The sequence below is a fragment of the Brassica oleracea genome, chromosome C2 (genome assembly GCF_000695525.1).
Source record: "Brassica oleracea var. oleracea cultivar TO1000 chromosome C2, BOL, whole genome shotgun sequence".
NCBI lineage: Eukaryota > Viridiplantae > Streptophyta > Magnoliopsida > Brassicales > Brassicaceae > Brassica > Brassica oleracea.
Genome location: NC_027749.1, coordinates 7,709,689 through 7,719,792, shown reverse-complemented (window position 1 = coordinate 7,719,792; position 10,104 = coordinate 7,709,689). Strand labels below are relative to the sequence as shown.

The 10,104-nt window shown below is 35.0% G+C and overlaps 3 protein-coding genes across 5 annotated transcripts in view; 1 reads left to right on the top strand and 2 right to left on the bottom strand.

Annotated features, from left to right (window-relative positions):
* The window catches only part of LOC106325708 (UDP-galactose/UDP-glucose transporter 5B), a 9,408-nt gene extending 7,920 nt beyond the window's left edge, over nt 1–1,488 (bottom strand). Inside the window, exons 1-6 of the mRNA XM_013763766.1 lie at nt 1,348–1,488; nt 1,122–1,281; nt 942–1,055; nt 765–857; nt 621–686; nt 446–544 (exon numbers count right to left, since the gene is read on the bottom strand). Coding sequence (XP_013619220.1) covers nt 446–544; nt 621–686; nt 765–857; nt 942–1,055; nt 1,122–1,229 — 480 coding nt within the window. The 5' untranslated portion in view covers nt 1,230–1,281; nt 1,348–1,488. The remainder of the gene's footprint in view (nt 1–445; nt 545–620; nt 687–764; nt 858–941; nt 1,056–1,121; nt 1,282–1,347) is intronic.
* A 231-nt stretch (nt 1,489–1,719) lies between these two features.
* Nucleotides 1,720–4,305, top strand: LOC106322162 (monofunctional riboflavin biosynthesis protein RIBA 3, chloroplastic). Of its 3 annotated transcripts, none has more exons than XM_013760311.1 (7): nt 1,720–1,946; nt 2,035–2,296; nt 2,375–2,596; nt 2,797–3,122; nt 3,226–3,355; nt 3,446–3,742; nt 3,850–4,205. In XM_013760311.1, the coding sequence occupies exons 1-7, from the start codon at nt 1,891–1,893 to the stop codon at nt 3,928–3,930; spliced, it is 1,374 nt and encodes a 457-aa protein (XP_013615765.1). In that variant the 5' UTR covers nt 1,720–1,890; the 3' UTR covers nt 3,931–4,205. The 3 variants fall into 3 exon arrangements, with proteins under 3 accessions (XP_013615765.1, XP_013615773.1, XP_013615761.1); XM_013760319.1 differs by having other exon boundaries at nt 1,721–1,946; nt 2,035–2,249; nt 3,884–4,305; XM_013760307.1 differs by having other exon boundaries at nt 1,722–1,946; nt 3,884–4,305.
* A 398-nt stretch (nt 4,306–4,703) lies between these two features.
* Nucleotides 4,704–5,655, bottom strand: LOC106326266. Its single transcript, XM_013764287.1, has 2 exons — nt 5,579–5,655; nt 4,704–5,491 (listed from the first exon to the last, which is right to left on the bottom strand). Exons 1-2 carry the CDS (start codon nt 5,615–5,617, stop codon nt 4,841–4,843), a joined length of 690 nt encoding a protein of 229 aa, XP_013619741.1. The 5' UTR covers nt 5,618–5,655; the 3' UTR covers nt 4,704–4,840.
* Between the last annotated feature and the right edge of the window lie 4,449 nt (nt 5,656–10,104).

The following is a 10,104-nucleotide window of genomic DNA, read 5'->3' as shown; positions in this document are numbered from 1 at the left end:
CTTTCATATTATTCAACCAAAGACATTTGATGTTTGAGATATGTTAGCAAATGAGCATTCATCTAGACATAGAGCTTGCTTAGAATTGTGTCTAGGCTTAAGGTCGATAGTTTGATTGATCATTTGTCATCCTTAGTTCGAAACTTGATCACCCAAGGTCTAATCCCTATGCCCATGAGTTCTCTTTTCCCTTAGTCAAGAAAGTATCATTCTGTAATTGCTTTCTAGTATTAGTAGTAATTTAAAACCCATCTAAATCATTGGTTGCACTTAGATTAAGTGAGTACTTGCATTCTCGGTGCTTTGATATCCCTCAGAACTGGTTCGACAATCACTATACTACAACATTTGTCTTAGGAACCTTGAAAACTCCTAACATCAGTTACTCAGTTACTATTAACAAACCTAAGCTTTCAAAACGACTGGGAAATGGGTATAGACATACCGGGAAAAGAATGAAGACAGAGCAGCCCAGGGTCACCAGAAAAGCTACTAGATAGTCAAATCCCTTGTACTTTTTCTGCATGATGAGAGTTCCCCATACCTGTACATAGCATAGATATAAGAAATGGTGATGCTAAACTCAAATGCCTCTACCGGAAAACAATGTAACAGCTTACCATAACTGGTATCATTTTGGCACATTTTGCTAGAGTTTGGACCGGGAAGCTCACATACTTGAGAGCCTGGAGGCATTACAACATATGGCAAAAAAACAATAGTTATAAAAGTCGCCACAACAAGTTCAAAGATAAAAACTGTACCTCATATTGGCAAGTTTTGGTTAAGATGTTAGTCACTGAAATAAGGCAATACTTATAAACCGGAGCTACAGGATCCAAAACTTTCTTGCTTGCCTATAAATTAAAAAAGCCAGACAGAGTTCTTCAAACTTTGGTAATTAAGTAGAAATTATAAACAGACAAGTTGGGTGGTTTTACCAGTAAAGCACCAGCAGAAACAGCTGAAGTAGTGAGGCGATTGCAGAAAACAAGAAACAAAGAGTACTTAAAGAACTCTTTGTTCAATCCATAAGGAACTCTCATTATCTTCTCCTAAACCCACAAAGAAAGTTATAAACTTTTAACTAGATTCCAAAGAACATAGAACACAACACAGACCTGAAGAACACCATAGATGACAAGAGTTGACATAATGCCTGAAACCGCGAACACACCTTTCCATAGTTTGTTCTCCTTCACTCCATTTGCTGTCTCCGTCTCAGCCATGTTCCATCCACCACCTCTCAATAACCTCACTTATTCCTGAAGAACATGAAACCTAGCTCACATTTAACCAAACACGAATCACATAATACAAAGGCGTGCGAAGAGATTTCAAACTTACACGTGGAACGGATACAATGCAACGACCGATCTAGTCAGATCGGAGAAACTTATGTCTCTACCTCTGAAAAAAATTCTCCTGCGAATCTCCGACTAGATCCGGTTTTGCTCCACCGTCCTCTCCTCTCCTTTCTAAAGCACAGTTCGTTGGGGTTTTGTAAGGATCCGCCACGTCATCACACGAGTCAAAAATATGTCAACGAGACCTTCTAGACGAACTAGAGGGTTTCCTTTTAAAGATATATAACTTTTTAAACTTACGTGTGGCCCATGAGGAACTTGACTCTTGTCAGTACGATGATGATGTGTAATGACAGAAACAAAAAGAAAGAAGATAAGTCCTAATCCAAAACTCGTGGTCGTGATTTTGTTTCTGTTACATCCTTGTAAAATGTCTGCTTTATTTTTTTTTCTTTTCTTGAAGTAGTAGATTTGATTACGAAAACAGGTAAACAATCTAAAGGAGGAGACGTGAAGCAGCCAATCGATCGTACCAAGATATATACTTTCATGTCCTTATCCTCTGCGTTATTCGATCCTGTAGATGGATTCTGCTTTATCTCCTCGCATTCTTTTCGCACACAGCTTCATTAACTCAAGGTTTGAATGATGATAACTCTCTCCCTCTTTGTTATGTGGTTTATCTTGTGTTGTCTCCTTGAAAACACTGGCTCTCTTACTTGTACAGGTCGCCTAGGTTTGCAGCTACTAGTACTACTTGCTGGAGATTAGTTAATGGTTCATCTTGGGAGACTAAGGCTATTGGGAACAGTGATAGCAATGAAAGTCCACTCAGAGGAACAGATGCGTCTTTCTTTGATCATGTTGACGCGGAACTCACGCCTGAGACTGTTGATTTCTTCGTGAGTGACGCAGATGGTGATCCAGATTGTCCCACTCAAGGTTACTCCTCTATCGAACTCGCTCTTCAATCCCTACGCCAAGGGAAGGTTTGTTCTTGATGAAGACCCCATTGGTTTATAAGTTGTGTAGACTCGGTCTTACCACGTTTCTTTCTTTCTTATCAGTTTGTGATCGTTGTTGACGATGAGAACGGCGATGTTGAAGGAAACCTGATCATGGCGGCTACTCTAACGAGTCCAAAAGACATAGCCTTTCTGATCAAGAATGGTTCTGGTATTGTTTCAGTTGGGATGAAGCAACAAGACCTTGAAAGATTAAACCTTACACTCATGTCACCTGAAATGGAAGATGAAGATTCCTCTGCACCAACTTTCACCATCACCGTGGTATAGTTTATTAAAAACTTTAATATTTTTTTCCACAATTTGAAAGTTATCTATGTATATAACTTTTAAAAAATTTAGGGGCAAATTAAAGTCCAATGTTTCATTTTTTAACTGTGTCCGGACCCGGGCCAGTTTTGCAAAAAACAAATATGATATGATTCTCAAAAGTGTTTCAGCTCTTATATTGTTGTTGGTTACAGGATGCAAAGTCAGGTACATCAACAGGAGTCTCAGCTTCAGACAGGGCCATGACGGTTCTTACACTTGCCTCTCTTGAAGCTAAACCAGATGATTTCAGGAGACCAGGTCATGTGTTCCCTCTCAAGTACAGAGACGGTGGAGTTTTGAGGAGAGCCGGCCACACTGAAGCTTCGGTAGATCTAATGATATTAGCTGGTTTACGTCCAGTATCAGTTCTTTCAGCTATTCTTGATCAAGAAGATGGGTCTATGGCTTCACTACCATATATGAAAAAGCTTGCTACAGAAAATGACATTCCCATTGTATCCTTGACTGATCTAATCAGGTAAGTAAATTGGTTCATCTATATTATATATTACTTATGCTATCTTTTAACTTTTCGATGTGAGAGACTTTGTCTCTAATAAATGTAATTAATATACTCGTAGATATCGAAGAAAGCGAGATAAGCTAGTGGAGAGAATCACCGTGTCTCGTTTGCCTACCAAATGGGGTATTTTCCAAGCTTATTGCTACCGATCAAAGCTCGATGGAGCCGAAAATATAGCACTTGTTAAGGTACATCAAACACCACTTGCTTTAGATCAAAATCTTGATCAGTTTTGGTTAAGACCAGTCTTGTTTTGTTTCTGTCTGAACCATAACCAGGGAAACATCGGAAACGGTCAGGATATTCTGGTGCGGGTGCATTCAGAGTGCTTAACCGGAGATATTTTCGGTTCAGCACGGTGTGACTGCGGAAACCAATTAGAGTTAGCCATGCAGCTAATCGAGAAAGAAGGAAGGGGCGTGGTTGTGTATCTTAGGGGACACGAAGGAAGAGGCATTGGTCTTGGTCACAAGCTTAGAGCTTATAACTTGCAAGACGAAGGACACGACACTGTTCAGGCCAACCTTGAACTTGGTCTAGCCATTGATGCTCGTGAATATGGTATTGGTGCTCAGGTCAGCCATAGAATATTCAGTTTTGGTTTTAAATTTTTTTGGTTTAGTTGGTTTAGATAGTTTGGTTATGTAGTTAGAAAAAAAAAAAAATAGAACCAAACTAACAGGTTTGGTTTCGGAAAAAAATGGTCCAAAATGTAGATGCTTCGGGATATAGGAGTGAGAACAATGAGGCTGATGACGAATAATCCAGCTAAGTTCACAGGACTGAAAGGGTACGGACTGGCAGTAGTTGGGCGTGTGCCGGTGGTGACACCAATCACCAATGAGAACAGAAGATACATGGAGACCAAACGCAAGAAGATGGGTCACATTTATATCTCTGACATCGATCAGCCTTTGGTTTGACCCACAAGCGTTTGATAGAAACAAAAAGACTTTAATTTTGTTAATCAATTTAATCACACTGCCAGAGGAAAGGCCTCTTTTATACACATATAATTCAATGTAAAGCCCAAATTTATTTATGGTCCATCAAAGCCCATCAGTAGCGCCTTTTGTGATCTTTCGTCTGAGAGTCCCACATCGGTAAGGTGGAAGAAATGAGAAGCAGAATTTGCATTATAAACAAAGATCTCCTTTCCATTTAACAAATCACGCAGCCATGTGGTGAGCACAAAGCGAACTATTCTTTCGCCTTTTACTAAAGAATACCGTGTGTTCTCTACGCTAAGTGGCATACGCCTATTTTTGGAGGGTCCTGCTTTCGAGTGGGCCCAACAGCAATTAGTTGACGTTTTAACCCTAAACCGGCTTTGGTTTAATGGCTTGTTTCGGTAGAACGACCAGTTTCGGTAGAACAAGTCTCAATGTTTATTCAATTAACGTTTGTTATTAATATTCAGTTTTTGCACCTTCAGTCCATTAATTCTTTCATATTCTCATAACCATTTACTCATATAGACACAAATCGAGTAAATCGAAAATTAAAGTGGTAATGAAACCGTGACTGGTACAGAAAACAAATTTATTACCCTGAACCAAATTTGACATAATAACCGAACCGTTCAAACCGGAGTTAGAATCATAAAGAAGGGACAAAAATAATCACCCAGCTTACAATACTGCTCTGATAAATCTCGTAAAATGATCGATTAGCTACTCTAATCTCTGCCTCTTTCCGTTTAACATTGTTTGATCGATAACCGAACTCGAACCGATCCCAAATCTCATAACCGAACCAGAACACGTTAGCGAGCTGTTACTAACATCAGACCCTTTAAACGAGAAAGGAGGAGGTAAATCAAAACGCTGCGATTGCGTTTGAGGCGGTGGGTTTACCCATTTCGGCAGTGGTCCCGCGACAAGAAGCGTTTGAAGAAGCGGTCCAGCTTCCACCACCGCTTTTAATAGCTTCCCCGTTTCAGGAAAAGCTTTACCCATCACGAGAGCGTCCATAGGTTCGAGCTGATGATGTTTATGAGCCATTGCATCGTTGAGGATCATTGACGGCTGAGGAGGATGAATGTTGAGGAAGCTGGAGAGTTCTGAGGAAGAAGGAGAAGAAGATCCGTCACGAGAGAGGCTGTTTGACTCAGTGATGCTTCTTGAATTAGAGTTTTGGGTTTGGGTGAGAAACTGAGATAGTTGTTGTCTAGCTTGGTCTCGTTCTTGTTGAGTGGATTTGAGGAGAGTGAGAAGCTGGTTGACTTCTTCTGTATGTGTTCTTGATTTCTCATTGGCTTCCATTTTCAGTGTCTCTAGCTCGAACAGAGTGTTCTGCAGATTCTGCCTCATCTCATCAAGGCTCTGCATCTCAAAAACAACAATTAATATTTATATAAACAAAGAAAACAGATACATACCAAGAAAGAAAAAAAGAAGTAATGATCATACCTCATGATGCAGCCAGATAGAAGAATAAAAGTCATCCATTGTTGAGTGTCTGTGTTTTGTTATACTCGGTTAAGAATACAATGATCCCTCCTAGTGGGTTTCTTTAACCCTATATATAGTATACAGAATGTAATCAATGTAAAATATCAGTGCATTGCTTGGTTTACTTTTCTATGGAATATCCTTCAAAAAGTCATTGACCCATGTAGGTCAGAGAAAAAGACAACAAATAAAATTGTAAAGTGGATGGTTGAACTTTGATTTAATTCAGATACTTCAAAAAGAAAGACTGAGATTTTATTTACACCAAACTAATTATATTTGCACATCTAAACTCATTTCTCAAAACTACTATAGTAGAAACTCTATAAATTAATATTCTACAAATTAATAAACACTATAAATTAATAAATTTCACTTGGGCCATTGTAAAATTTAACATAATTTGATAAAATAATAAGATAATTTTTTTAAATAAATTTATGTAAATACATGGTCGCAATATAAACATAAATTAATAATTAGTATTCATAAATTTTATATAAATATAATCAATATAATGCATAGTTTATTTTTTTCATAGTGAAATTTATCTTTATTATTTCTTAATCTCTCTAAATATACTAATCTCTAAATATACTAATGTTATTTTGTTATTTTACACTTAAAATGCATTTATATTTACCGTATACCTCAAATAATCAAATCAAAATAATATAAAACTTGTATCAATAAAATTTAAGCAATAAATATACCGTAAAATTGAGTATTCTTCATATGTATACATAAAACCCCTTTTAAAATATATAAAAATTTTTAAAAAAGAAATTTTCCTATAAATTAATAACTCTATAAATTAATAAAATATCAAAGTTCCAACATTATTAATTTATAGAGTTTTTACCGTAGTTATAACTATTGTTGTAGAATTGTTGACACAGACTATATGTAGATGCAGAATTGTTGACACAGACTATATGTAGATGCAGATGAGTATTAAACTAAGTATTAATTAAGACTATAAAGAGAACCATAGTCAAAGACACAGTATAAGATATTATTTTATTTTTTTTTGTGACACGATTAGATTTATTTATTTATTTATTTATTTATTATACGTCAAAAAGAGTCTTCTGTTATTCAAATCGTATAAACTAAAAAACCAGTTTTTAATAAATAAATTCAAATTTTTGTGTGAGTCGACTAACATGGTTGCATGTTTCAAATTAACCATAAGGCTGTTTTTCCTACACGGTTACTTATAATTAAGAAAAAATCTGAAACTTGCAATAAGTAATATATTGAATTAACTAATTACACATTCCTAATTACGTATACATTTATCCATTTAATTACCCAATAATTGCAATGCAGCGGATTCTCGTGCACAAACTTACAAAAAGATATGTAAATTCAGACAGGTCCAATTTAGGCCGTATTATATTTTTGTAATATATGCATTTTTGTTTGTATGCAAACTTGATACTTGTACTAGATTGGCTAGTGGACTGCCCAAGAAATATATTTGATATCCAATGCGACAGTTTTCTTTTTTCCTCCGATGAGTGTATGTATTTACTTGTAGAGACTCTTTACTTGTAATATATCTTTAGTCCTTACGTAGTTACGTTAGCTAGCTTTAATGTCGATCGTACACTCAATTTCATTGTTATGCAAATATTCTTTACGCACATAATACTCAAAACCACTATTATACAAAACATTCTTATCGAGCTTCGTGGTATTATCTTCCATGTTTTTAAGGAATTGCAATATGCTCCATTTCAAAAAAGAATATTTATTCAAAAAAGAATATGAAAAAAAAAAAGAATATTTATTTTTATTTGATAGGTGTACCTCCACTTTTTTTTTGCCGGCACCTCCACTTCAAATATTATAAACTTCTACACGGCTCACAAGTTGCTTTTGACGTCTTCTTAAAGCATATATATATATACAACATATAAACATGTAAACTTGAACTCTTGTTATAATGTATATTATTTTCTTAACGAAGAATTAATGATACTTTAATACAAAGCCATTTACTGGTAAAAAAAACCCATATACACTACTGTAACACAGTATTAAAAAAGTATTCGACAAATAAAAAGACTTGAGAAAGCTGTAATGAACTTAACCAGTAAGTAAAAGATCGAATATATTGATACAAATTTTAGATATATAATGAATAAAACACATACCATATAATGACAAAGAGAAGAGACATTAAGACTTTTAAATCCTAATCTATATACAAACCCCATCAAATAAACTAGATTAGTAATGTTTACACTCTTCCTATGATATATATTATCAACTTGCAATATTGTTTTTAGTTGGCCTATCAAACCTTATGGAACTCGTGATGTTGGTATTTTCTAGGACGGCACTTAGCAACAGATACAAGTCATATATAGACAATTATCATCTTTCATGACTTGGACCGTAAATTGAAAACTACATTACACGTGTCTTATTGGTTCCTCTAAAAGTCGACTTAAGGATACTAAATGCTTTGACTATCAAATCCAATCAGTTTGAACTTATCTTCAAATGCTTGTCAGAAAACATATTATTTCGACCCTCCCAACGATTAATTCGTTCCATTTTTAGAATGGTTGTGGTCCACGACAGTTGGCACAGTTTGCTTTCTATCACAATCATTTTTGCTGTCGGATGGTTCAGCTCCAACCATATTTGCTTGACTATTAGATCCAAAAATGGTGTTGTTTGTTGGAATCAATCAAATAAAGAATCTAAAAATAAAAGCTTAGATTCTTGAAGTTTAAAAGAAATCTTAAAAGAATCAAATGAGAAATGAACATCAAAAGAGTTTATTGATTTAAGATTGTATTACATGTAGGATTACAAGTGTAAATAAATCTAGTAATCCATAAATCCCTTTGTAAGAAGTGTTCTAAGTCTAAAATGGAGAAAAAAAGATCATTTGCTAAAGAGAGATGTCCCCTTATTTATACAAAGATATGTCTAGGATTTTAGAGCCAAATGAACCTAGTTCCTTGTCTTATGGGCCTTGCTAGAGGATCAAGATCCACCCCAACAGTCGGATGGTTCAGCTCCAACCATATTTGCTTGACTATTAGAGCGATTTCATCTACTGATCTACTGTCTATATGAGTGAATAAACATCTATAAAAATTTCAAACATCTTGAAAAACAAATTATGCAAACGTAAAATGTCTGTTTGAAATCAAACTTACAGCATATAACAAAAATGATAATTTAACGACTTAATATACTAAAATAGTATGATTTGATCATTCAGCAGTCGCTTGATATTTTGGTTCGATAATTAGATCTTTCACAAAACTTTAGTGCTTTTGTTAATGATGATGATTGTCATCCAGTCTAAGATGATTTACATTTTGACACAATTTAAGTTATGTTCATTGTTGGTTCCGGCCAATAAATAACAACCTTTCGTGATAACAACTCTTATCATTAAAGTCGGTCCAAGGGTTTGAAATCTTGACTAGCTTTCTCTCTGAAATTTCTATTTAATGTTCTTGCAAAATTTAAAGTTTGAGCACTTTTCGATATTAATTGCGAACACATTCCATGAGGTACACGAGTAGTTGACTGGTAATCAAACCTGCAGCAGAGGAAGACATATGTTGCTCTATAAAATTTGGATAGAAGGAAAATAAAGATAATTAATTAGTTTGTTTGTGTGGTGACTGAAAATGAAGACTTGTTAATTTATTCGGACTTTTGGGCTTTATCACATGCTTCAACCTTTAAGAGCATGTACAACCCAAAAACCCATTATGAGTATCATAACTAATTTTTAATAGTAATTGTGTGCTAAGAGATGTGGTGAAGAGACGGCGGCATTTAATGTGTTCCAATGCTAGTCTCTTAATTAAAGATTCTTAGAAATTAAAAATTAATATTTTTTAAAATAAAATTCTTAAACAAAACATATTAAAAGATAACATTTTAAACATTGATTTGTAAATAAAACATAAAACAAACATTATTCAAATAAAGTGGGATAATTTGAGAGAAGCATCACAGATCAGTTGTTGCCTTGATTATGTCTGATTTATTTGCCATATATGTTCAACCAAATCATCTTTCAGTTGTTGATGCAATTGTCTATCACGAATTCTTCTTCGAGCATCCATCATATTGCTGATATTTGATGGCATATTTGTAGAATACGAGAGATCAACATGTGAACTTCCGTTGTCTTCTGCTTCTTGGAACTCTGTAACGTTAAATTGAGTGTATCCATCTCGTTCGTCTTCTACTATCATATTATGGAGTATGATAGAAGCTCTCATAATCTTTCCAATTTTGACTTTATCCCAAAAAAGTGCTGGATTTTTAACAATGTCAAAGCGAGCTTGCAGGACTCCAAATGCACGTTCGACATCTTTTCGGACAGCTTCTTGTTGTTGAGCAAATAAAACTGCTTGCGGACTTTGTGGTAATGAAATTGATTGGATAAATGTTGACCATTTCGGATAAATACCATCGGTGAGATAGTAAGCCATATA